The sequence below is a fragment of the Ursus arctos genome, unplaced genomic scaffold, assembly GCF_023065955.2.
Source record: "Ursus arctos isolate Adak ecotype North America unplaced genomic scaffold, UrsArc2.0 scaffold_14, whole genome shotgun sequence".
In the NCBI taxonomy this organism is placed as follows: Eukaryota; Metazoa; Chordata; class Mammalia; order Carnivora; family Ursidae; genus Ursus; species Ursus arctos.
The window spans coordinates 63,458,950-63,486,933 of NW_026622808.1; the positions used below are offsets into that span (position 1 = coordinate 63,458,950).

At 48.1% G+C, this 27,984-nt stretch overlaps 1 protein-coding gene across 1 annotated transcript; it reads right to left on the reverse strand.

Annotated features, from left to right (window-relative positions):
• On the reverse strand, nucleotides 1–27,984 carry LHFPL4 (LHFPL tetraspan subfamily member 4). Its single transcript, XM_026501305.3, has 3 exons — nucleotides 27,577–27,984; nucleotides 2,749–2,985; nucleotides 1–191 (listed from the first exon to the last, which is right to left on the reverse strand). Exons 1-3 carry the CDS (start codon nucleotides 27,980–27,982, stop codon nucleotides 91–93), a joined length of 744 nt encoding a protein of 247 aa, XP_026357090.1. The 5' UTR covers nucleotides 27,983–27,984; the 3' UTR covers nucleotides 1–90.

Here is a 27,984-nt window from a genome sequence, read left to right on the forward strand (position 1 = left end):
GTCTTCCCTCGGAGCTTGAATGAAAGGATGAGAGGGCAGGCAATGGGACAAGCTGAGGACAGGTCAATTCCTGGGCTGTGATCCTGGCCCTCAGGGTCCCTGTGAGTGAGCGACGGGACAGGGGAGGACTCCCCAGCCGGAGACATCACCCCCTGGCCGCAACACGGAGCTTACTGTAGAGCCCACAAAATCTACGAGAGAGAGAGAGAATTGGAGAAAGTCAGAGACTACCAGGGCTCTGGGGCTCCCCTCGGCCACTCCTCAGGGCAGAGCTGGGCAGGGGAGTGAGCTGCAGTCTGAAATCCAGCCAAGCCTCTGGTTAGCTGGATGGTCCTGAGTAGGCCATTCAACCCTTCCGAGCCTTAATTTCCTCATCTGTACAATGGGCATAATAGCCTACTTCACAGGGTGATTCCGAGGAGTGAAAAAGACATACATAATTCCAGCTAAGGACTTTTCACAATGTATAATGCATAGTAAATGCTGGAAATGATAGCAATTTATTTTCATTTTTACTTTTGTCCTGGAGGTCTGGCTCAGAACTGAACTGTGAAGCTCACTCATCTTGAGCTCCCAATGAGGGATGGAGGGCCCCCTCCCCGGCCCCGACTCTGAGGGAAGACAAACTAGGGCTCCTTCACATCACTTTAAACACCGAGTTTAGGGCACTTTGGGGAGGAAGGAGAGAACGCCGGGTGGGCTTACCTCACACCAGTCACATCCCCAAACCCCTTCTTCAGAAAGGCCACATGGCTCTTAGTCATGCACTTCTGGAAGCTACCACCAGAGGGCAGGCCCTGACCTCACACCAAGACCACAGAAACCACCATGAGACAGGGCCTCCAGGGACAGGAGCCTCAGAGAAAGACAGGTTAGCAGCCCAACAGCCCAAGAGGGCCCTGAGAAAGGAAGCAGGCAACAGGGAAGAGCCTGGCCTTTCAGCTTGGACCTGGGTTCAAATCCTGACTGCACCACTTTGATGTCCTTGGGCAAGTTACCAGACCTCCGCGGACCTCACCTTTCTCATTTGGAAAATGGTGGTCATGATGCCTGCCTGGTGGGGAGTCTTGAGGAGCGGCAGCTTCTACTGAGTATCCACCAAGTGGCCCTTAATAGACATAATCTTTCTTCTTCATCGGACAGCCCTGTGAAGCGGTTTCATTTCTACCACCCTCATTTGAGGAAGTACTGGACTAAGGCTCAAGGAGGTACGGTCCCCAGCCTGCTTCCAACACAGTCTGCCTTCAGTCCAAGGGTTCCACCATAATACTAAACCACCCCCTGCCAGATAAGATAATAACCCTCACTGCCATTATCCCCATTTTATAGATGAGACTCCAAGAGAGGAATATAATTAATGGAAAGTGCTAAATATAGACCCAGCACATGCTAATAGCCCAAGGCAGGGTATGACTATGAAAACCACTACTCCTCTATTTCTCATGGCAAGGAACACACCCCCAGACAGACGGGTGTCTGTCCACTGATGCCATGTCGTGCCTCCCGGTGCTCCAGGGACAGGGTGGGCCCCTGACTCAGAAGGCCAACCCTCCTTTGGAGAACGATCTGGCACTATCATTAAAATTTTACGTACGCAATTTCATTTCTGGAAAAACACCAAGAAAACACTGTGTATAAGAAGGCATAGACAAAGATGTCTAGCATAGTATTGTCAGTGATAGTAAAATCCTGGAAACCTCCCTAACAGTCCCTAAAAGGAAAATAGTTAAATAGTTACAGTTCCTCCATCTGACGTAATGCTAGGCACTGTATAAAAAGGGTTCTCCATAAAAGGATAAAGAAAGATCTTTAAGACATGCTCAGGGTTGGCAGCAAAAAGCAATCTTACAAAGGATTTGTTTAGGATGACCAATCGTGTGTTACATGAGCATATAACACTACTGCATATTTTATAAAAGGACATATAATGTATGTAGATGCATTGATAAACATCTGATAACATGAGTCTCTGGCCTCATGTGTAAATTTTTTCTTCATGGGATTTCAATGATACTGATATGTACAAAAGTTGATATGTAATATACTAGGACTAGGTATAAAGCATACTCTAACAAACACCTGTGTGGGTTCTCCAGGCAAGAATACCACCAACATTTTGTACATGCCGACACATCCCACATCTCAAGCTCCTGGCCTCCCCTCTCTATCTCAACCACAGGTAAGCAGCATCCTATCTTCTGTATTTATTGTTTCTTTACTTTAAAAAAAAATGCAGTACCAACATAAATATATTTATGATTAAACCATACATTAGTTAGCGTCTCTTGGTTTTTGACTGAGCTCCATAACTATCACTCTGTCATCTTCTGGAACTTAATTCCCCCCCCCCCCACCCCCACCCCCGTCTCAGTACTGTGTTTCTAGGATGTATCCATTCTGTCACTTATAACTGCAGTGCGTGCACTATTCCATGATGTGAGTGTATCACCACTTACTTACCCATCCTCCTGTCAATGGCCATTTAGGTTGTTTTTAGTGGTTTGCTATTTTGAAACTGATGCCACGGGTATTCTTGTACATTTCTCAGGGGTTTCTACTCAGAGTTGGGTTTGCTGGGGCCCAGGCATGCAAATGTTCGGATTTGAGGAACAGCGTCAAATTGCTCTCAGGTGGTCGGACTGTCTGCCCCCTTTCCAGTTTTTCCTTCATCTCTAGGACTCGGTGGCACCTGGAGGCCCCGCCCCCGCCCCGCCCCCACCCGCGGCCGCCGCCCGGGAGCGCACTCGCCTTTGTTCTCCTGCTTGAGCTCCTCCTGCAGCAGGTCTGTTTGCCGGTTGCCCAGCACGAAGGCGAGGAAGGAGAGGATGAGGGCGTTGAGGATGCCGATGATGGCCAGGATGTACGCCCAGCGCACCGAACAGTCCCCCAGGGAGTACTTCCCGGTCTTGGCCCCGCACATGTCCCGGATCGTCTCGGCGTCCCAGCCGTCGGGGAAGATCATGCAGCCCAGCACGAGGCACAGAGCTGAGGGGGCGCGAGGCCGGGCGCACCGCCAAGGTCAGGGAGGAAGAGAGAAGGGGTTGAGTACTCCCCACAGCCAGAGGACCACCGCAGCCCCCCTCTGCTAGGCCCCGCCGGCCACGCCCACCCGCTCGTCCAGTCAACCCAAGAACCTGTTAACCACTTCTGTGGGTTCCAGAAACTCTAGCGTCTGGCGCGGCCTCCTGCCTCGGGGAGCAGAAACTTTCCAGGACCCCATAATGCCCCCCCCATCAAATCAACTCCTCCAGGAAGCCTTCCTGGCAATACAAGCAAATAGCAACCCGCGGTCACCTCCCTCAGCTCCTGTCAGCATTCTGACCATGCTTACTCCCTCCCATCCTCATCGTTCTTTATTTCTTTTTGTCATTCATTCAACAAATATTTATTCAGCTCCATTTCCTTTTCTTCAAGACGCTGGGCATACGTTCTCATTCATGCAGTTGAGCATGTGCTCAAAGAACAGACTGGGGGAAGTTCTTTCCCCTACTCAAGTGTATGACCTTGGGGATGCCACCTGTTTATGTCTGTATCATGGAAATCATAGTACTACCTCACCGGGTGGTGGTGAGGATTGAAGGAAGTAATGCGTGTAAGACACTCAGCATAGTGCCTGGCACTTCCCCACTGAGCCCCCTCCCCCACTGCCCCGTACTTGGCACTAGACTAGGCAGGGGCGGGGTGCATTACTTGGACTTCAGCCTCACAGAACTTTAATGGGGGAAAGGTCCATTAGAGCAAAGAAGAGGGCTGGGGCTCAACTCCTGACCAGGTTTTTTTCTAGATGCGTGACCTCGAGCCAGTTTTTTTCCCCCTTTGAGCCTCAGTTTTTCTCATCTGTAAAATGAGGATAATGATGGTATTCAAGTGATTGTAAAGATTACAGGAGGCAGCAAATGTAAATGCTTAACATAGTAAATCCAGGATAAATGTTAAATATTATTATCAAAACTAGTCATAATGATACCAATAGTAGTCACACAAATAAGTAAATAATTGGGGAGGGTGGAGTTTACTTTCAGATGGTGGGGGAGGGGAGATGGGGCGAGGCCAAGAAGAGCCTTCTATTGAAATAGGCCCCTGCTGGTTCCCCCCTTGACATTCACTCCCTCTGTGTTTAGTGACCCACCTCTGCCAATCCCGACCCAAGTAGTTTGGGTAGGATCTTCCCAGCCTGAGCCTAGTGGGTGGGACCGAAGTGTGAGCCAATCGGCACATTACATTCCTCTGGTAACAGACTGGCTCAGAGAGAAGCACATGTACCACACAGCCAATCAGAGCCCGGCAAGTTCAGGAAGCAAGAATGACAGTGACCTTCCACTTCTGCCTTGCAGTGAGCAGCCAGCCTGGTGACTTGTCAGTGTGTCTGTGGCTTGCTGTTGCCCTCTTAGTGCCTGACAGTCCCTCCAGCAGCGAGGTTACTGTGTCTAAGACTAGAAGGTTCCACACCAGGCCCGTGGGTACTTAACCTGAGTTTTATATTTTTAAGAGATTTTCTTTCTTCGTCAGAGAGAGAGAGAGAGAGCACAAGCAGGGAGAGCGTCAGGCAGAGCAGGCAGAGGGAGAAGCAGACTCCCCACTGAGCAAGAGCCTGATGTGGGACTCAATCCCACGACCCTGGGATCATGACCTGAGCTGAAGGCAGATGCTTAAACGACTGAGCCACCTAGGCATCCCTTAACCTGAGTTTTAGATGATAGTGATGACAAAGGGGGTGGTGGCCAGTTCTGTCCACTGTCCATGAGGCCCACCTAGTTCCCAGGGTAGGGAGGACACCCTGGGCTTTGTCAGGTCTCTTCCCCACCTACCGTTCAAGGAAGTTCTCCCTAGTCCCCAGACTCCCATCTGCCAGTGCGCTGCGGCCCCTCGCTCTAAAGTTGGGCCTCCTGTGACCTCTCCCGCCCTCCTGTGACACGACAGTGTCCCCCACACCCTTAGGCTGTGCTCCTCATCCTGATGCAGGGCTCCCCCACAGCACTGAGATCACACACACACACACACACACACACACACACACACATTTAGGGCTTCCTCGCCTCCCCAGTGCTTTCCTCCTGCAAGATGATTCCCAGCTAGAGTACAGCGACTCACTTACAGGCTGGGAAAAGAGTTCCTGGCAAAAGGGATGGCAAATTCAGGAAGCCCTGGGGTGCGAATGAGCTTGGGGAGCTAAAGAATCCGACAAGTTTGAAGATGCACTTTAGACACCCAAACGGAGAGGAAGCTCAGTGCGGGGGAAACCAGTGCGGGAGATGTAAATTTGGGAGCTGTGGGCAGGTAACTCCCTGGGGCTGGAGTAAGGGAAATTGAAGAGAACAGGACTGAGCCCGGCGGCGCTCCGTAGGAGAAGCCTCCGTAGAAGGTCTACCGGCCCATCTCCCCATAGATCCCTAACGTTTTGCAAGACCCTGCAGGCCCCAGTCGGAGACGGGTAGAGGGTCAAACGCCCAGGAAGGCGGAAGGGGAGAGAAGGAGCGCCCTGGGTGTCCGAGGGCTCTTGCCCAGGTGGCGCGCTCCCGCCTCCCCAGCGAGAGGCTGGGGGAAGGAACAGAGCCTGAGAAAGGGCCAAACCCAGCCAGCCTCTCCACCTCCCCTCCCCGCGTGCCGCGTTTCCTCTCGCTCCCGGAGCATCCCCGTTTCCATGGAGACTGCGCCCGCATCCCGAGCTCAGGCGGCGCGGCCAGGCTCCTGAGGGCGGGCCTCTCCGCTCTGCAGCCCCCGCTCAGCCCTCAAGGAGTTTCCTTCCCGTGGCCCTGCGCCCGCGCGTTCTCGCTGGCACTCTCGCTCCCAGCGCTCACGTGCCTCTCCCCAGTCGCGTGCCTCCCCATTCCTTCCTCCTGTCCACCCTTTTTCTCTTTCTTGTTCTTCATCTGTCTCTTCACAGTCCTACTCTCTCGCGGGCTTGTCTCGATCCTCCTCTCCTTGTCTAGTTAGATCTCTCCGCATTTAACATTCATTCAACAGCCCTCCTCTTCTCTCTTCCTTTTCTCGCTTCTCTTCCTTCTCTGGATCTAGCCCGTCACCCTTTCCTCTCCCCGGCTCTCCCTTCCTACATTGCACATGTAAATCCTCAGTGCCAGTTATGTGCAGGGCACTGTACAGGGTGCAGGGGACACTGGAGGCGTGGTCCCCAGAAGAGGCATGTGGGGAGGAATAAAATCAAGTCAGCACACAAATAGAATAGTTATGCATGTCAAGGAGTGCTTGCAAGGAAGCAAACTAGGGGTTGAGACCCAGAAGAACCGGGTGCTGAGAGAGGGTGGGGTGGGGCCTCTCCATCTCTAACTCACTCTGCTTCCTCTGCTCTGCACCCTTGCAGGTGGTGGCTGTGGGGCCCCAGAGGCTGCTGGGGGAATGGCAAACACCCGGAAGTCATGAAAACGGGGGGGGGGGGGGGGAGCCTATCAGATGGTTTCCCTGGACCTGGGGGAAAAGAGGAAAAGATGACTAGAGACAGCCTAGGACAAGGAAGTGACCAAGAGGTTCAACCATCAGGAGATGGGATGACTGCAGGCGAGGCAGATTTCAGCATCCCCATGTCCTGGATGAGGAAACTGAGGCTGAGGTCTTTGGAGTCTGAGTTCCAGTCTCTTTCGGAAGACACAGACACAGGAGCAGGGTGCTGTGTGGTGTAGGGCTTCTCAACGGAAGCATTTTTGACACTTGGCCTTAGAATGCTTCATGATGGGGGGCTGTCCTGTGCCTCGTGGGAAGTTGCGTATCATCCCTCGCCTCTACCTGCCAGATGACAGTGGCAGCACCAACCCCTGTCATAATAAAGAACATCTCCAGACATTGCCAAATGTCCCCTGGGGGGCAAAAGTGTCCCTGGTTGAGAACCACTGGCCTAGGAGAAGGGGCCCTCGGGTGGGGCATCTCTATCCATTACCCTCAGTCCACGGACTTCCCTTGCTCCAGGCTGCCAGAAAGGGTTGTGACAAAATTAATAACATGAATATTCATAATGTGATAATAATGTTCACGAACAGTACTGTGTGCTTCACTACACGCCAGGGTGCAGAGCTCCTGACATCATGATCTTGTTTCATGCTGTAATGAATCCATGCGGCGGGAGAAGTCATCATCCTCATTTTACAGATGAGAAAACAGGCTCAGAGGAACCAAGTATCAAATGCCATGTCACAGAGCTAGTCAGTGGTGGGATCTGTATTTAAACCCAGACAGGTCTTTACTTAACATTTTTCTTTTAATAGACTCACTTTTTAACTTAGAGGCATTTACTTAAAAAGTAAGCTTTATATCACTATCATGGAAAAGGAAACCAGCATCATTTGCCACAAATAGAAGGAAACTATAAATATAATGAAACCAAAACAATGTTCTTAGATTCTAGCTGGATACTTTTGCCTGCCAAATGCTCTGAGCTCTCTCTCTGTTTAAGAGACTTAATAGTGTGAGAGGAGTTAAAGATATACTCGCACCTAACTGAGCCTTTCTTCCTGGAGCCATGAGACACGGGCTACCGCACGCGGCCTCAACAGGAAGTGGGACTCCCATTCTTCACTCTGAGTGGCTTTAGGCACAGTCAGTTTCATCTCTCTGGGCCTCAGCTTCTTCATCTGTGAAATGGGGGTCGTGACATCCACCCTACTCATGTCTTAGTGCTTTTGTGAGAATCAATTGGCCGGTGAGAAGTGGTACCTAAATTATTACTGGTGAAGCGGGGATGGGTCATGGCAACTCTTGGCAAAGTGGAAAAAAAAAATTCTGGACAAAAGAGATAAGGCTTTTTCCAGATAGTCAAGAACGGTTAACAGCAAGTGCCTGGGCAAGGCGATAAGCTTAATTTTTATACGTAATCATCATGGAGACCAGCACTTTGCTACTATATCTGTTCACCCCTCCTCCTTACTAGTAGAAGCCCCGGGTTTAGGCTGAGAACTTGACCGCAGAAAACAAAGGCTGCATTTTCCAGATTCCTTTGCAGCTGTGTGACTAGGCCACATGAGTAGTAAAAATGCGTGCAGATGTCTTATGTGTCTTCGAGGAAAATAACGCTAAAAAACAGATTTATAGGGGCGCCTGGGTGGCACAGCGGTTAAGCGTCTGCCTTCGGCTCAGGGCGTGATCCTGGCGTTCTGGGATCGAGCCCCACGTCAGGCTCCTCTGCTGTGAGCCTGCTTCTTCCTCTCCCACTCCCCCTGCTTGTGTTCCCTCTCTCGCTGGCTGTCTCTATCTCTGTCGAATAAATAAATAAAATCTTTAAAAAAAAAACAGATTTATAATGTGCTCTTTGCCCCTTTTTCTTCATCCATTCCTCCATCCCGCAGCCAGGAATGCAGAGGTCATGGCTAAGGCTCTAGAATCCATCTTCAACAATGAGAACAAGGGCCTTACTCAGGAGTGGTGAAGCAGAGCTCTAGAAGGAGCTCCTAGGGCACCTGGGTGGCTCAGTCGGTTAAGCCTCTGATTCTTGGTTTCGGCTCAGGTCATGATCTTGGGGTTGTGGGATAGAGCCCCACATTGGGCTCCATGCTCAGGGTGGAGTCTGCTTAAGATTCTCTCCCTCTCTCTCCCTGTCCCTCCCCCCGACTCATGCTCTCCCTCTCTCTCAAAAAAGGGGGGGGGACAGCACCTGGGTGGCTCAGTCAGTTAAGAATTTGACTCAATTTCAGCTCAGATCATGATATCAGCATCATGAGATCAAGCCCCACATAAGGCTCTGTGCTCAGCAGAGAATCTGCTGGAGATTCTCTCCCTCTGTCCCTTCCCCCACCCACTCACGCTCTCTCTCTCAAATAAATAAATTAATTAAAAAAAAAAAAAGAAGAAGGAGGAGCTCTTCACTTCGGGGTCCACCATACCAGCTCTGAACTGCCTAACTCTTGGGCATTTATTTACACAAGAGTCTAGAACCTGGGGTCATTAGACAGTTATTTTGGGTTTTCCTATCACAGGCAGTCAAACCTAGTCCTAACTATTAACAATAACGTGTTATTCCTTTTGAAGTCTGTATCGTATGTATATATTGGGAAAACAGCTTTTAACTGTGTGTCCTTGGGCAAGTCACTTCACCTCTCTGAACCCCAGTTCTGTCATCAGAGAAACAGTGATATTTACTTCTCGAGGCCACAACACAGATCGGATGGTCCACATCCTCACTGTAATGGGGGTACGCCTCACTGTGTGTGGCGTATGAAGGTGGCACATACACGCTGCGTGGAGAGCAACATAGCGGTATCCGTAAAAACCACAAAGGTGCTCACCCCCTGACTCAGGAACGTACCCTATGGCTGAACTTGTGCGCATGCACAAAGGGTGTTCACGGCGCCACCAGCTTTCTAACAGACGGCTGCCATGTCTATTGAGAGGGAGCTGAAAAAATAAAGTATGGTAGATCCATGCCATGGAACACTACAAAGCCACTAAAACAAGTGCACAGTTGTGTATGTTGTCGTGGAAAACCTTCTTTTTTTTTCTTTCTTTTTTTTTTTTTTTTTGTGGAAAACCTGCTAAGATATATTAAGACATTTAAAAAGCCGAGGCACACAATACAATGTATGGTGTGATCCCATCTCCGGTTTCGAAGAAAAGTGCACCTGCTCGGGAACAGCCAGAAGGAGCAGCAGCTCTGTGAGGACTGACACAGCGAGCTTCCCGACACATGACTTCTGTGACAAAAAGCAACTGTACTTTTGGGGCACCTGGGTGGCACATCTGACTACTGATTTCAGCTCAGGTCATGATCTCAGGGTTGTGAGATTGAGCCCCACATCTGACTCCACACTGGGCATGGAACCTGCTTACAATTCTCTGTCTCTGCTCCCCCCTTCCCCCCACCCCTCCCTCTCTCTCCCTCTCTCTCTCTCTGATAAATAAATAAAGCAAGCAAGCAATTGCAATTTTTTTTTTTTTCATTTTAAGTAGGCTCCATGCCCAGGATCCTGGTTAAGCATCTGCCTTCAGCTTGGGTCATGATCCCTGGGTCCGGGGATGGAGTCCCTCATCAGGCTCCTTGCACAGCAGGGAGTCTGAGTCTCCCTCTGACCCTCCCCGCCCCTTGTGCTCTCTCTCTCTCTGTCAAATAAATAAATAAAATCTTAAAAAAAAAAAAAGTAGCCCCAACATGGGGCTTGAACTCATGACCCTGACATCAAGAGTCACATCCTCTACCCACTGAGCTGGCCAGGCACCCCAGCAATTGTAGTTTTAAAAAGTCAAACACATAGGCAGTGTTTTCCATGCTTCAGGCATTGTTCTAACTGCTCTATATCTATTAATGAATTGTTATCCACATTTTACAGATGAAGAAACAGGCCCAGAAAGGTTAAGTGATGTGCCCAAGGTCACATGTGGCGCTAACAGCTAGAGCTAACACAAGCCAGAGCTAACAGAGCTGGGATCAGACCCAGCCCGCCTGGGGCCAGGGCCCATGCGCTCAGCCACCTCTCGGCTCTGATACGTGGGCAGGCAGACAGATCACAGTAAGCATACTTGCTCACGTTTCAGAGGAGCAGGGGGTGATCTGTACATACAACGGGATGCTATTCAGCCTTAAAAAAGAAAAGAATTCTGACACAAGCTACAACATGGAGGAACCCTGAGGACATTACGTTCAGTGAAATGTGCTAGTCACAGAAAGACAAATACTGTAGGATTCCACTTACGCGAGGTCCCCAGAGCAATCAAATTCACCGAGACAGAAAGTAGCATGGTGGCTGCCAGGGGCTGGGGGAGGAGTGGAGGGGGTTATTGTTAAAAGGGGACAGAGATTCAGTTTTGCAAGAGGAAGAAGAGTTCTGGAGGAGAGAGAGAGGGATGCCGTACACAACACTGAGCACTTAAATGGTTAAAATGGGAAATTTTATGTTATGTGTACTTTACGATGAGAGAGGGAGAGAGGAAGAAAGTCAGCAGGGGGAACACAAAATGACATGATATATTTGCCTCACGGACGTGGATGTAAATATACAGAAAAGGGCTGGGGGGGAAATGGAAATTAAATTTATAAGACTGGTGGCCTCTGGGCAGGGAGGGGGCAGGGACTTAGCCTTTAAATGTTCCAGCTTTTCAGAGTGAATGTGTTCACACACTCCTCGTGAAATTTAAAAACATCATTTAAGATACTGGTTTTTCATAGAATACACATACAAGCTGGCATATCTGTAGACATTTCTGGAAGTATACAGAAGCAATTTAATGATGGATGCCTCTGAGATGGACCGGGAGGCGAGCAGGAAGGGAGGGAGGGGACACTTTTTCATTCTGTGCCATCCTGTTCTGTTGACCATGTCTAACATCTGCATGCATTACTTTTATAAGAAAAACTCTGCTATTATGTCCAATCCTTATCCATCCATGCTGGGCCATGAAATCCTCTTAAGCTTTTAAAAAATAATTAAGAAATTAAAAGGCAGTTAAAAGGAAGAATGATACTTGAGTTTGGGAATGAAACTTGAGTGAGACCAGAAGTAGTGAAGAATTAATAAGAGCAAACGTATGATACACTCAGGTGTTTACTTTCTTTAAAGCTTGTGCTGTAAATGTGCCCTTATATAAAGCTTTTCTTCTTTTAAGTAGGCGCCATGCTGGGTGTGGAGCCCAACTCGGGGCTTGAACTTGTGAGCCGGAGGTCATGACCTGAGCTGAAATCAAGAGTTGGATGATAAACCAGCTGAGGCACCCAGGGGCCCGTATATAAAGCTTTTTAATGATGCATTTTATGCTCAGCTCTTTTAATAGCATTTCATTGTAACACGGTTACACCATCCTCAAGGGACATCTGCTAAGCTGGACACTCCAAGAGGGAGGCCTCTGTTTTTGCTCAGTTGTCCCCTCCATGCATGACACACCATAGCTGCTACCCTTTCCTGGGTGTCAGACTGGTTGTCCCCAGGGCTTCTGTCCCTAGGCAGACTCCACAGAGGCTTGCTATAGACTGAATTGTGTCCCCACAAAATTCTCATGTTGCAGCCCTAACCCCCCGTGTGATAGTATTTGGGGGTAGGGCCTTTGGGAGGTAATTAGGGTTTGGTGAGGTCTTGAGGGTGGGGCCTCATGATGGGATCAGCGCCCTTATAAGAGGAGATGCCAGCAAGCCCACCTCCCGCAGCCCCACCACGTCAGGACACAGGCAGAGGGCACGTCTCTGAGGCTGGACAAGGCCGCTGGACGGAGCAGGACCTTGCCTGAGAAGGAGCACACTCACTGCATCTTGGAGCCACGCAGCTGAGAATAGGTGTGACCCCATTTACATACAGCTCAAAGACAGGCGAAACCAGCCTACAGGATGAAAGGTCAGGCTAGTGATCACCCTTGGGGGACATGAGACTCCACAGACAGGTTCACTCTGTGCAACTTCTCCAAGCCACAGAGGGGGCGTTTTCTGTACTTCTCTCTAAGTATGTTATACTGCAATAAAAGCCGACTTTAAAAAAAGGCAACATACCATAGTGGGTAAGAAGGGAACCTCAGAAATAAGCAATAGATCACTGGTTGGACAGAGCACATCGTGCGATGGCACGCCCAGCAGTCATGAAAGGGACGAAGGCAGCCCTTGACGCGCTGCTGTGGGACGGCGTCCGCATGTGCTAAGTGAAAGGCAAGGTTCTGAGCAACACATGCAGTACCATGCTAGCATTCTGTAAGGAGGGAGACGGAGAGAGAGAGGGAATGCGAGCCTGTGTGTGTGTGTGTGTGTGTGTGTGTGTGTGTGTGTGTTTTCTTGCATGGACACAAAATATTTCTGGAAGTGTCTGCAAGACCCTGATAACCTTGGTTACTTCTAAGGAGGGGAACGGAATGGCGGGAGGGCAGGAGGGGACGGAGACACTGCCCTGATAACCTGCGGCACATTTTGGAAGCAGAACCATGGGAAAGATTTACCTGTTGAAGCCGTAAGGCGGGTGGGAGTTGTCTACTAGTAGGAGACTATTGCCAGAGATTCTCACTCACTTGGAATGAAAATAATTAAAGCAACAAAGAATGGCAACGCACAGGCCAAACGTAGCTCTCGGAAATAATGGATTAATCACAAAAACATAAAAATGAAAATCTCTAAACCCCTTTTGACCGAGCTTGCCAGTTTCCGGGAATTTATCCTAAGAAAATGCTCATGGATATGCTCTCAGATTGAGCTACAAGGATGTCTGTCACACTGGTACTTATAAGAGAAAGAAGAGGGGCGCCTGGGTGGCACAGTCAGTTAAGCATCTGACTCTTGGCTTCGGCTCAGGTCCTGATCTCAGGGTTGTGAGATCGCTCCAGTGCTCAGCATGAAGTCGGCTTGAAATTCTCTCTCTCCCTCTCCTACTGCCCCCCCACACCATGTGCCCTCTCTCTAAAATAAATAAATATAAATCTTTTAAAAAAAAGAGAGAGGAGCACCTGGGTGGCTCAGTCGGTTAAGCGTCTGCATTCTGCTCAGGTCATGATCCCGGAGTCCCAGGATTGAGACCCCGCACTGGGCTCCCTGCTCAGCGGGTGCTTCTCCCTCTCCCTCCACTCCTCCCCTACTTGTGCTCCCTCTCTCTCGCTCACTCTCTCTCTCAAATAAATAAATAAAATCTTTTTAAAAATAAAAATAAAAAAAATTTTTAAAAGAAAAAAGAGGAGGAGAAGGAGAAATAATAAAGGAAGAATGGAAAGAAAGAAGCAACTTAATATCCCGCAATATGGGAATAGAGTTCTTGCCTATCATGGAATACCACTCAGCTATGAAACTTCAGTATAAAGTTCCTCAGGCAGCCATTGAAGAAGATATAATGATACAGAAAATACTTATATGTTAGGTTTCCAGGGGCTGTAAAAATTGACATACAATATAATTTCACTTTGTGAAAAAACACTTACATAGTTATAGCAAATAGTTAATTATATAGCATTTACCATGCCGAGCACTATAGTACTTTACATACCTTAGTTCGCGTAATCCACACGATAATCTGCATTATTATTTTCTTTTTACAGATGAGGACACTGAGGCACAGAGAGGTTATCCAAGTTATCCAAAGTCACACGGCTGGTAAGCTGCAAAGCCAGCCGGCAAGTTTGAACCCAGAGAGGCTGGCTCCACAGCCCGCTGGTAACCAGTGCTCTCTGCTCTTAGGAGTGTGCAGGCCAGGCAGTTAAGAATGATTGATTTTGGGAGTGTGAGATTATGGATGTAATTCTGCTCATCTATAGTCCCCAGTTTTTCTACAAAGAACGGTGATAACTTACAAAACAGTAAACGTCTTAGAAAAGGGGAGGTACACAGAGCAGCAATGTAGCATAGAACGCATGGCCAGCTGCTCGTGTCCCCTGGGAGTCCCTCCCTGGGGTTAAGGAAAGGATCAGGCTGCAAGGGGGATGAGGGGGGCCCAGTGAAGAGTCTGTGTCCACACTGGGACCACAGCTTTCCATGGGACTGCTTCCCTGGCGTCCCTGGCACTAGGGGGCTGCAGGGAAAACCTCCGATGGGCTGAGCCCGGCTAAGGGAAGGAGGGTGTCTACAGGCCCCTCACTACCAAGTCTCAGCACTGGTCTGCTCCCCCAGGGCAGGCGCTGCTCTTACGAGGGGGACTGGGCCTCTCCTAATAGTCACCCTGACTCACCCCAGATCCAGGGCCAACCTCAGTGCCTCTATCAGCCTGGGATGCTGGGGGTTGGGACTCGGGTGCCTGGGCTCATCATCCCCCATCCAGCGCCCAGATGCTGGAAGGCACCCTGACTCCCCCTTCCCCTCACCCCCACATCCAATCCACTCACAAGGTCGACTGACTTGACCTCCAAAAATATCCAGGATCTGACCTCTCCTCTCCAGTTCCATGGCACCCATCTGTCCGAGCTGCCGTGATCTCCCTCCTGAAGGACCACAGTGACCTCCTAACTACTTCTCAGCTCCCACGCTTACTCCATCATCAGCTTTCTCTGTTCAGCAGCCACAGTGAACTTTCAGGAATGGACAGTGCCACACCCCTGCTGAGCGCCCTCCACAAGCGCCCCCCCCCCCCCCCCCCCCCCCCCCGCCCAGTGCACTCAGAATAAAGCGAGGCCCACCTTTCCCTCCAGCCATTAGGCTTCCGATCCCTACACTCCGGCCACACTGGCCTCTTTCCTGTCCCTTAGAACATGTCAAGTTCAGCCCCACCCGGAGGCCTTTGTACTGACTGCTTCCTCCTGCGATGCTCTTCCTCTGTAATTCTGTCCCCAGTTCCTGGCTCCCAATCTTGAGGACACTACAGTCTAGGAAGGAGACTATTAAGACACAAATAATTGTGGCTGGGGGGATGGGCGAAATCTGTGAAGCGGATTAAGGGGACACTTAGTGCGATGAGCACTGAGTCATGTAAGGAACTGTCCCATCATTATATTGTACACCTGAAATGAACAGAACACTGTACATTAACTACACTGGAATTAAAATAAAATGTACCCCCCCCCCAAAAAAAGACAAATAATTGTATCTGGTGTCACAGACACTGTTATGGAGGACGGGACACCCATCACTTTGCGTGGTAATCACTTGGGAACAGTGTTTAGTATTCACTTCACCACCCCCAGCCTGCACTGAGCCTGTGGCCTCTTAATAACCTCTGAACCTACCCATCCCTGCATCTTCCATTGTCCCGACTCGGCCCAGCCACGGCTTCTCTCCGGTCTGGTCAGAAGTCTCCTGCTGCTCTCCCAGCAGCCTGTCTGTTCCTGCCAGCTCAGACCAGGCGCTCAGATGGCTGCATCCCTCTGGGTCCCCCTCTGGCTCCTCCAGACAGGGGCGCTTTCTCAAAGCAGTCCCTTGCAGTGTCTCAGCTGCTAATCTCAGCAGCCACTCTGGCTCCTTTTCTGGCCCCTCCCCCACCTGCCTCTTAAAGGTCTGTGTTTCTAGACTCTCCCCTTCCCCCAGCACATACTCTCCACCGGGCAATTTCACCCACCCTGAGACTCAGTCGATGATGCCCCGCATCTCTATCTCCCCTAGGCTCCCAGCCTGAATACCAGCTGCTTGTCAGACCTTCCCTCTTGCACATCCCAGAGGGTCTGCCAACTCAACATCTCCCAAACTGACCTCATCTTCCTCCTGCATGTTTGGCAATGTCAGTCCAGAGACCCAATCATCCAAGGAGGAAACCTGGCGTCATCTGTAACACCTGCCTTGTCCTCACCCCCAGAGAGCCGCTGGTCTCCTACACAGGTCTCCCGCCTTCCTCCTCTCTCCCTGCCGTCTCAGCTCCTCTCACAAGGACCACAGGCTCCTTGCCTCCCATCAGGCCTCCATGGGGTCCACCCCAGCAGCAGCCACCCCAGTCATCTTTCTAAATCCAGCATCTGGGCCTGGTGACTCCCATGCCTAAAACTGAATGCCCGTGGGGCACCCGGGTGATTCAGTCAGTTGAGCATCCAACTCTTGGTTTCGGCTCACGTCGTGATCTCAGGGTCATGAGATCGAGCCCGGCATCGGGCTCCGTGCTGGGCGTGGAGTCTGCTTGAGATTCTTTCTCCTTCTCCCTTTGCCCCTCCCTCTTGTGTGCGCGCTCTCTCTCTAAAAATAAATAATAAAAGCAAATGCTCATCACATAAGGATAAGAACCAAACTCCAAGGCCCAACTTTGAAAGCTCTCCATAGCCAGCCCTACCTGCTTCTTCAGGCTTATCTTCTCATTCTTCCCACTCTGCAATCCTTCCTCCCTTATTGTAGCACAGACAATGGAATGTTGGAGCCAAAGTGTTTTGACCCAAGTCACACACCAGCTAATAATAATCGCTAACAGTTCTTGAGGGTCTCCTTTGTGCCCAGGTCTGTACAATATTCACAATCAACTTTTCAACAGCCCTTGAGGTAGTTACTATTATTATCCCTATTTTATAGATGAGAAAACTGAGACTCAGAAATTGTGTAACCTCCCTAAAGACACTTAGCTGGCAACGCCACACGTAGCATTAAAATTCAGGTCATCTGACCACTGACTATGCTACCTCCAAAGGAGTGGATGGCGGAGCTAGGACTTAAATCAGATATCATCATTCACTCATTCAGCAGACACTTATTAAGCACCTACTACGTGCCAGGCAGACTCCTGGTCCAGGGCTCTCGTTATACCATTAAACTTCTCTGGGATTAAAGTAAGGCTGGTAATGGTGAGTAACATAACATGCTGATGAAAACAAAAAGACAAAAATGAGAGGCTTTCAGAATATGAATAGTTCAGCCCTTGTCCTCTTGACCCTTCCTAGCCCTCCAAATCGTCCTCTCCAGTGACAGCCAGATGTGATGTTCCCCCCCCCCCCCCGCTCAAAACACTTCAAGGCTATTTGAGGTATCACACTAAACCCAGGACAGAACTGGCAATTGGATTATGTTGAGAAAAAACAAATTTCACTTGGGGAAAACATCCATAGACAAACTCAAAAGATGAACTGGGAACAATATTTGTAACTCATATCACAGACAAAGAGCTAACTTTCTTAATATACAAAAAGTTCTCTCTCTTTTTTTTTTCAAGATTTCATTTTTAAATAATCTCTATACGCAATGTGGGGCTTGAACTTACAACCCTGAGATCAAGAGTCACACATTCTACTGACTGAGCCAGCCAGACGCCCCACAAAAAGTTCTTACATATCAAAGAGGGAAAATACCATTAACTTGATAGACATATATATATATATATATATATATATATATATATATATATGAGCTGACAGTTTATAGAAAAGATATATATAGGGCACCTGGGTGGCTCAGTTGGTTAAGCATCTGCCTTCGGCCCAGGTCATGATCTGGGATGGAGTCTGGCATCGGGCTCCTTGCTCAGTGCGGAACCTGCTTCTCCCTCTGCCTGCTACTCCCCCTGTCTGTGTTTTCTCTCTCTTTCTCTCTGACACATAAATAGATAAAATCTGGGAAACAAACTGAGGGCTTCAGAGGAGAGGGGGGTGGGGGAATGGGATAGACCGGTGATGGGTAGTAAGGAGGGCACGTATTGCATGGTGCACTGGGTGTTATATGCAAATAATGAATCACGGAACTTTACATCAAAACTAGGGATGTACTGTATGGTGACTAACATAACATAATAAAAAACTATTATTAAAAAATCTTAAAAAAAAAGATATACATAAAAGGTGCTCAACTTTACTCATGATTAAAGAAAGGCAAATTACTACTCTCAGAGAGTATTTTTCTACCCATCCGGTTGGCGAAACTAAAATACTTGATGGCACACTAAGCTGACGAGGAAGTGGGGTAACAGGTACTTTCCTACATGGCTGCGGGGAGTGTAACTCTGTGCGACTATGGCTGGATCTATCACAACTGTAAGTATACAGACGAATTCTGCTCTAGGTCTTTATTTCATCCTTACGCTAACATATGTGTCAAATTATTATAGACAACATTATCCCGAAATACTGTTATAGCAAAATATTGTGAACGACTTAAGTGTTGATAAAAGAAATGATGGCACATCTACACAAAAGCATATTATGCAGCCCTTGAGAAAAAGTAGCTCTTTACACACGAAAGTGAAGCATTCCAGCAAGAGCGTGGCAGAGGCGGCGGTGCGTGGTGTCGACCTCGGGGCACGAAAGGCAGTGTGAGGGCCAAAACAGTCTTCAAAAAAGAACAAGCTGGAGGACTCACACTTCCTGATTTGAAAACTCACACAAATCAGCAGTCATCAGGACACGCCGGTACTTGCGTAAGGACAGACACGTAGATGGGGGGAATAGAATAGAGAGTCCAGAAGTAAACCCATGTATCTACCTCGTTAATTGATTTTTGACAAGGGTGCCAAGGCCATTCAATTGAAAAAGCATCATCTCTTCAATAAATGGTGCTGGGACAATAGGAGAGCTACATGCGAAAGGATGAAGCTGGACCTTTCCTTGCCCCACATACAAAAATTAACTCAAAAGGATCGGACGCCCTAAACGTAAGAGCTGAAACTATAAACTCCTCAGTAAAAACACAGAGGTAAATTTTTTGGGTCCTTGGGAGCAACTGAGTGTCTCAGTGAGTGAAGCAACCCCCCCAGTCTCGGGTTCTGTGCTCAGCGGGAGTCTGCTTCTCCCTCTCCCTCTGCCTCTCCCCCTCTGCCCCTCCCCTGCTCGAGCTCTCACACTTTCTCTCTCTCTCTCAAATAAATAAATAAAATCTTTAAAAAGTTTTTCTGTGTGGGTGCCCTTGGATTTGCAAAAGATTCTTAGATATGACACCAGAAGCACAAGCAACACAAGAAAAAAAGAGATAAACTGGATTTTGTACAAATTGAACACTTTTGTGTTTCAAAGAAAACGATTAAGAGAAACAAAAAACAGCCATAGAATGGAAGAAAATATTTGCAAATCATATAACTGATAAGGGACTTGTATCTAAAGTATACAAAGAACTCTTACAACTCAATAATAAAAAGAAAACTAGCCCAATTAAAAAATGGGCAAAGGATCTAAATAGACATTTCTCCAAAGAAGATATACAAATGGCCAATAAGTACAGGAAAAGACTCTCAACACCATGAATCATTAGGGAAACACAAATCAAAACCACAATGAGACACCAGTTCACAGCCGGTAGGATGGCTATAATTTAAAAAGTCAGGTAACACAAGTGTTGATGAGATACGAAGAAGGAGGAACCCTCATACACTGCTCTTGGGAAGGTACAATAGTGCTGCCACTTTGGAAAACAACCTGGCAGTTTCTCAAAATGTTAAATATAGAGTTGCCATTTGAGCCACCGATTCCACTCGTAAGTATCTACCCAAGAGAAATGACCATGTGCATCCACGCAAAAACTTGTACACAAATGTTCACAGCAGCATTATTTATAATGGCCAGAAAGCTGAAACAATCCAACGTCCATCAACTGTTGAATGAATCAACAAAATGTGGTCTATCCACACAATGCAACATTATGGCCACAAATGGCCACAAAAAGGAATGAAGCACTGACCGGTGCTATGACATGAACGAACCTTGGAAACATTATGCCGAGGTAAAGAAGTTGCAAAGACTGCATATTGTATGATTTCATTTGTTTACTTTATTTTTTTAAAAGATTTTATTTATTTATTTCAGAGACCGAGACAGAGTGTACAAGCATGAATTGGGGAGGGGGGACAGAGGGAGACACAGACTTCCCACTAAGCAGAGAGCCCCATGTGGGCATCCCTATTTTTTTCTAAGATTTTATTTTTAAGGGGGGCCTGGGTGGCTCAGACAGTTAAGCATCTGCCTTTGGCTCAGGTCATGATCCCAGGTCCCTGGAATCGAGCCTCACATCGGGCCCTCTGCTTAGCAGGGAGTCTGCTTCTCCCTCTCCCTCTGTGACCTCTCTCGTTGTCACTCTCTCTCTCAAATAAAAATCTTTAAAAAAAATAAAAATTAAAAAATCTTTATTTTTAAGTAATCTTTACACCCAACGTGGAGCTCGAACCCACAACCCTGAGATCAAGAGCTGCACGCTCCACAGACTGAGGCGGCCAGGTGCCCGACTATGATTTCATTTCTATGAAATGGCCAGAACGGGCTAATACAGAGAGACAGAAAGTAAGTTAGTGGTTGCTTAGAGGCTGAGGAGGTTGGGCGGGGGAGCTTAGGGGGGTGAGACCTAAAGGGTATAAAGCTTCTTGAGGTAATGAAAATATCCTACAACTGGTTGTGGTAATGGTTGTACGACTCTATGAATATGCTAAAAACCACTGAACTCTACACTTCATATGGATAAACTACATGGCATATGAGTTCTATTGCAATAAAATCATTACCAGAAAAAAAAAAAAAAAGGAGGTGAGCAGTGTAGCTTCTTCCTTTCTCTCTCCTTCTCGGATCACTCTTTCTGAGGTCTCCTGCCAATGCATGAGAGGGCTTAGAAGTGGGTCCCTCAGCCCCAGCCACCCTTAGATGACCACAGCCCCCACTGCTGTCTTGGATGTAAATTTAGGTGTAAGCTTGAACCAGAACTGCCCATCTGAGCTGCTCCCAAATTCCTGTGACTCACAGAAACTGAAAAAATAATGGCCTGTTGCTTTAAACCACTAAGTTTTGGAGTAGTTTATTATACAGCTAGAGATAACTAATATGCCATTTAAGCAACAACAACAACAAATTGATTGCTTTTGCTTGAGATTTGCCTATTTCTTGAGATTTCTTGGAAAAGATACTCAAGGACACTGGTGACAGTGATTGCCCCGGAGAACTCTGGGAGGACCACTGGGGAATGGGGACGGGAAGGAAGACTGATGTCTGATTGTATACCTTTCTTCCCTTTTGAATTTTGTATCATGGGCCTGTATTAATTATTCCCAAAAAAAACCTTCAACAAATATATGCTGACAGATGAAGTTCATAAACTCCCAACCATGGCTTAGAAGCCTCCACAATCTAGCTTCCCATTCTGAACACTCACCACTCCCTGCCCTAATTGCTGGTAGTCCCCAAAACATAAAACACACCAAGCATCAAGCTTCATGCCTGGGATCCTACCGTCTCCTCTGCCTGGCTGATCTTCTCTTTCCAGCCCAGCCTCCAAGACTCAGCTCCAATGCTGGAACTTTTTGGAAGACTTCCCTGGCTGTCCTTAACCGTATCCCCTTTGTGCCCCCAGAATACCCTGTGCTTGATTCAGTCATTTCACGTGTCATGCACAGAGGAGTGATGATCTGTCTTCTTTCCTGCCTCTCCCGCTACCCTATGAGCTGTGGGGCAGCGAGGACTCTTTTACTCCGGATTCCCAGAGCCCCACACAGTGCCTGACACACAGAAGAGGCTGTCAGTAAAGGACTGATGTGAGAAAGGAAGGGTGTAGGGAGGGAGGGTGGAAAAAGGGAAAAAAGGGACAGCTGGGGTAGGAAGAAAAACAATGGAGCATGGGAAGAACGAAATCCCCCCAATGTGCTCAGCAAGTCATGCACGTACAACAAAGATGTACTAGATGAATAAACTCCCAAACCGAATCTGAAACAAACCCCCAGAGAAACGGAGAGGAATGTGGATGAATACTCTAAGCTGCAGTGACCTTGCTGCTCCCAGCCCAGAGACCCCTGCTGATGAAGGCGCAGGTCCGGCAAGGCTGGAAGGTACTGGCCTCCGGATTACCAGCATCCCCCCCGCCCCACGCTGCCATTGCCACCATCCCTACCTTCGGTCTCCCCCAGCGCCCACACCACCTCCCACGTCCTGTTCCCTGCTGTGACTCCGGCACTCCAGCAGGGCCTGACACACAGTAGGCGCTCGGGACTGGATGAATTATGGTCAGAATCATCTCCCTTCTGTGGGTAGAAGAGCCTCACTTTGTGATATGAACTTGTCTCTTCTCTGTGGGACTAGGGTTTTTTCCTCTGTAGAATGAGGCAGTTGGGCCAGCTAACTGGCAAGACACTTTTCAGCTGACAGTTTACGACTTCTCAAGGCCTTTGATCATCCCAGCAAGTCCAAACTCTAACACCTGAGCCCCAAGAGCTCCTCACAAGCTGCTCTTCACTTAGACTGTGTCACAGGAATGATGTGACCATTTACCGAATGCCCACAGTCCACTAGGAACCACATTCAGTGCTTTCCATCCATGATTTTGTTTCTTTCTTTCTACCACCTGAGGTAAGTACAATAATAATCTCCCCGGGGCGCCTGGCTGGCTCATCAGCAGAGCGAGCAACTCTTGATCTCAGGGTTGTGAGTTCGAGCCCCATGTCAAGTGTAGAGACTACTTAAAAATAAAATCCTTAAAAATAATAATAATCATCTCCCTTTTAGGATTAGGAAACTGAGACATAGAGAGGAAAACCCACTTATCCAAGGCCACACAGCTGGGAAGGAGCAGAGAGAGAATTCTAAGTCTTCTGCTCTTAAACTACTACCCCACACTACGCCCCCGGACTCTCAACTAGGCTTCCAGCCTGAATCTCTACTCCAGCCGGCAACCTCCCCTTGGCTAACCTCCCCCAGCCCACAGGGAAACACTGAGTACGGAGAGCCGAGGGCTGCATCTTGTGATCTGTGTATTCCTCTCCCAGGTCCCAGTCTGGTTGTAAGAGTAGGCACCGGATCCATTCAGACTTGTGTTAAGTTTCAGCTTCACCTTTCGCTAGATGTGTGACCTTTGGGCAAGTCACTTTGACAAATGAACATGAACTGCTGTAACAAATATGAAAACGTCTAGCCTTGAAGCTGGCACCTTGTGTATTCTCGCTAAGTGGGAAAGACCAGGTATGGAGTAGCAGAGACACCCGGAGAAGCTGGCCCCTAACTCCATGAAGAGCCACCTGGGTTTTCAGCTTCTCTACTTAACATTTGAGTCTTATGCCAAAAACCTTCTGACACTGCCCCAGCACTAATGCTCCTCTATACATCCTTCATAAACCCTTGAGCTTTTGGGTCAGACAGACCAAGTTACAATCCTAGTTCCCCCACTTACTGTCTTAATGACCTTGGACAAATGACTCATCTCTGAGGCTCCGTGTTCTCATCTACAAAAGAATAATAATGGTACCTACTCCATAGGATTGCTGTGAGGATTAAATAATAGTACGCGGGGGCGCCTGGGTAGCGCAGTCGTTGGGCGTCTGCCTTCGACTCAGGGCGTGATCCCGGTGATCTGGGATCGAGCCCCACATCAGGCTCCTCTGCTGGGAGCCTGCTTCTTCCTCTCCCACTCCCCTGCTGTGTTCCCTCTCTCGCTGGCTGTCTCTATCTCTGTCAAATAAATAAATAAAATCTTAAAAAATAATAATAATAATAGTACGCGTGTCAATGTTTAGCACATGGTCAAGCATACAGCGAAGGCTCGGAAAATGTTAACTATTTTTCCTGAATAATAACAACAGTTGTAGTAGCTTTGAACTGCCTGCTGATTAAAGTCCAAATTCCTGACCCAGTATTCAGAGACTTGCACGGTGTAGCCCCTCTCCTCCCACTGCACCCCTATGTGGAGGTCACGCTCAAGCCACATGTGGCTTTCTCACCTCCGTGTCTCTGCCCATGATCTTCCTCTCCATTCAGATGCTCTCCCACACCTCACACCTGTCCACATCCTCACCTCCCACTCAAGCCTCACCTCCTAATGAAGGGGCCACCTCCTCAATTGCCTTGGTTTCCCCAGCACTTACAGCCTAGCATATATTAGTGTTCAGACCCTCCAGAGTGAGGTTTCTGTCTGCGCCTGTCTTACCAGTGGTCACACTTGGTGTCTTTTTTCAGGAATCGACCTTTCTCCACTGTTGGTCCATGTGTTCCAGGGATGGGAATGTGGCTGAAGCCTTAGACAAAGTCACACTGATTAACTAAAAGGTGAATCCTTGGCCAAAGCCTGGGCCAATGAGAATCAGCCCTGGAACTTTTGCTGGAACCACTGACTAACAGATACTCTTTTCCCACAGGCATTGCTAAGCTAAAGTGAAGTAAATTCAGAGCTGCTAGTAGCCTTATTTATCACCTTGAAGAGAGAAGTGGACTTTAAAACGAGCTGACACAAAGGAACCAAGAAATGGAGATAGACATATTCTTAATGGCATTATTTGAGTATCCGGGTCCATCCATGCCTAAAGCAAGATACTTTTTTTTTTTTTAAGATTTTATTTTTAAGTAATCTCTACATCCAATGTGGGGCTCAAACTCACAATCCTGAGATCAAGAGTCCCATGCTCCACTGACTGAGCCAGCCAGGAACCCCTAAAGCAAGGTACTCTTGACCTTTAAGTTATGTGAGCCAAAACCCCCACCATCCTATTTTATTTTATTTTTATTTATTTAAGCCATTTTGAGTTGGGTTTCTGTCACTTGCCACTGAAAGAATTCTGACCACTATAGTGATCCAAATAGACGGTAAGCTTCCTGAGAGTGGGGATCACGTTGTAGAGACCGAAGTCCTCGGGGACCATTATGATCTTGGTCTTGCAACACCTACCACAGGGATGATCACAGAGCAGGTAAAGAGTAAATAGAGGAGTAAGTATCTCTGAATTTTCCCAATAGTCCAGGACTCTACACTTAGAAGAGTCTAAAATACTTGAATAAAAGTTTACTTGAGGGGCGCCTGGGTGGCACAGCGGTTAAGCGTCTGCCTTCGGCTCAGGGCATGATCCTGGCGTTATGGGATCGAGCCCCGCATCAGGCTCCTCCGCTGTGAGCCTGCTTCTTCCTCTCCCACTCCCCCTGTTTGTGTTCCCTCTCTCGCTGGCTGTCTCTATCTCTGTCGAATAAATAAATAAATAAAATCTTAAAAAAATTTAAAAAAAAAGTTTACTTGAACAAGAATTCTAATTCTTACCTAATATGAACAAGGCCCTTTGCTGCTCTGCAGCTGCTCTGAGATTGACTGATTTGTTACTTTCTGAATAGGATGATCTTGGTAAAAGAGTTGTTTTAGGAGACACACAGGGCTGAAAGAGATACTTTGAATCCACTAATGTAACTGATTAGTCGCCCACTGTAAAGATGACAAAACTGAGATTTAAGCTAAAAACAACTGCTTAATACCGCGGGGTGAATCACGCAGGCAGAGTCAGCCAAGACTCTATCCTATGACTCGTCGTCCAGTGCTCTAGCTCCTATCCTGATGTCACTTCATTAAACAAAGTGAATTGGTCACTTACCCAGAGAACTCAGAAATCTCTAAGCAAAATGGAATAAGCTGCTCAACTCTGCTAACTGGCCTCCTCAGCCCTCAGGCGTGGGACAACACCACAAGGGAAAGAGCACTGGGTCAGGGAAAGAGTCAAGGCCTAGTTTACTCCCCTCCTGGCGATGAGACTTTGGGTAAGTCCTTTTCTCTAGTCTCAGTCTCCTCTCTCTAAAACGGGAGGAGGGGAAGGTGGGATTTGAAGGAGTTGATCTCTATGATCCCTGAAATTCTGTAATTACATGGGGTATTGGACACTTCATCAAATCCCTAAGATCAAACCCACATAAATTACAGAGAATTGGAAGGCCAAGAGGTCAGCTACCCTTCTGCAGACTCCAAATTAAGGATGAGGAATTGAGGATTCAAGATAAGTATATATGCTTTTCAGCTTGCCTTTGGAGGAAGAATAGAATGGAAATACATGAAATCACCTTCTGTGTACCATGGAGAAATATGGAGACATAGCCCTCACACTCTACAGTTCTCCTTTCTCACCTTCAAAGATCCTACAAAACCCACATCTAAGTAGTTGGAGCGAGATAGATTTGAAACAAGCTCATTAGAATGTCTTCATCTGAATTAACACTACTTTCTTCAAAGTAGTCCTTTTGAGAGTTTGGGAAATTCTTCCAATGGGACAGTATTCCTCCCTGTGTTTGTAAAAGTCCTCTTGGGGAAGCAAACCAGCCTCATGATTTTGCTCTCATACCTTGGCTTTCATCCCAAGTGACAATTCTCAATTTGATCACTATTGTATTTTCTACACTTGGCCCTAAGCGACTTCCAGCCATTTCCAAAAATTATATTCTTCCTTTAAAAGATGGAGGTTCCCCTCAATGATGATGTTCAAGAAAACACACCCCACACTCCAAAGACAATTTCCTACAATGTTTTGAGCAGTGGAATCATCAGCAAGTGATAGAACACCTCCTGCAGGGAGTCTCTTTTGAAGAGGCCCACACTTGTTGAACGCCCTGATGTGCTTATTTTGAAAGACTATCTCTACTGTATGATCATCACATTTTCCCTACTCTTTCTCATCCCTGGAGGGCTCCAAACTTTTCCTAACCTCACCAGCCCTCCTCCCCCATTCCTGCTATATCTCGACCTCACTTCCCCCAGCTCAACTCTTTCTGGCCTGCAATTAGGCAAATGCCCAAGTTGCTGAATCTTCAAAATCTGCCTTCGATCAAAAGGTGGGTGGGGGTGCGGACTCTAATGGATCCTGGAATACAGTCTCAGCAGTTCTCATTCCCAAGTCCCTTCTCTGGATCTTAGGGCAAGATGTCTGTCCTAGCTAAACATTTCAAAGGGTCCCAGGATTTATTACCATTGGGCATAGCACCAGAACTCTTCCTGCATTGGGTGGGGGTAGTGGGTGAAGACTTGCCCTCCCAAGACCTCCATGCTGTCAACCACCCACATTTCAAACACTGGATAGACACTACAGACATGCATATCTTCTTATGCTCCTTTATCTTAATACAGAACTTCAAAGTTTACAAGATATTCTTTCATTTGTTCTTGGAATCCTCTTTATTGTTTTACAGATGTAGAAGCCTAGCCTCGGAGAAGTAAAGTGAAACACCCAAGTTGATAATGTCAGCAAGATAAAGGTCAAAGTCAGATCTCCTGATTCCCCCAACTCATGCTCTTTTTGATACAATAGAAATTGCTCACTCCTAGAGTAACTCCTCATTCAGATAATTATTTCCCCTAAGACAGCCAAAAGAGACTCTCAGAGACCCTCAGACACTCTAACATAACGCTAACACATCTATCAATGCAGTCTGCCCATATCCAAGAACATAAACGCAAAGACCCAGTTCTAAGGCTCTGCCTCTTACCCCAAGGTATCTCTCATAAATCCCCTCCCCAGTGGCTGCTGAGGGACAGCCAAGGAGGTGTGTCTTTAGACGGAGAAGCAGAATCTCTCTGACCCCTCCAAGAAGGGGTCCTGGAAGGAAGGAGCCCCATCTTCGGCGCCTGTTCTAGGGGTCACGCCCCCACCCCTCCCCTACCTGCCAAGAGCTGCATCCAGGCGCAGATCTTGTAGACCGTGGCCGTGTTGCAGAAGAAGAAAAGCGCAAAGCAGGTGATACAGCCGAGGATCAGCACCATGGAGAGCAGCACGAAGAAGGCGGCTGCCTTGAAGGCGCCGGACGGGATGGTGCTGAAGTCGGTGAACGAGCCTCGGCAGGTGAGCTCGCGGCCCGCCAGCCCGCTGCCCACACAGTAGTGGAAGAGGCCGAAGTAGCCAGGCTTGGGGGTGCTCACGCTGTCGCCCACCCAGTAGGGCTGGATGAAGACCACCACGTTGATGATGGCGAAGCAGATGGTGAAGATGGCCCATAGCACGCCGATGGCCCGCGAGTTCCGCATGTAGTGCTCGTGGTAGAGCTTGGAGGCCTCCTGCGAGGGCAGCATGA

What these genes read in the sequence shown, in the direction of transcription:
- LHFPL4 (XM_026501305.3), bottom strand. Translation starts at nt 27,982, where the DNA reads ATGCTGCCCTCGCAGGAGGCCTCCAAGCTCTACCACGAGCACTACATG. An exon ending in CTGGATGCAGCTCTTGGCAG is followed by an intron (nt 2,986 to 27,576) that starts GTAGGGGAGGGG and finishes GCGCCCCCTCAG; the next exon opens with CTCTGTGCCTCGTGCTGGGC. An exon ending in GCTCAAGCAGGAGAACAAAG is followed by an intron (nt 192 to 2,748) that starts GCGAGTGCGCTC and finishes TCTCTCTCGTAG; the next exon opens with ATTTTGTGGGCTCTACAGTA.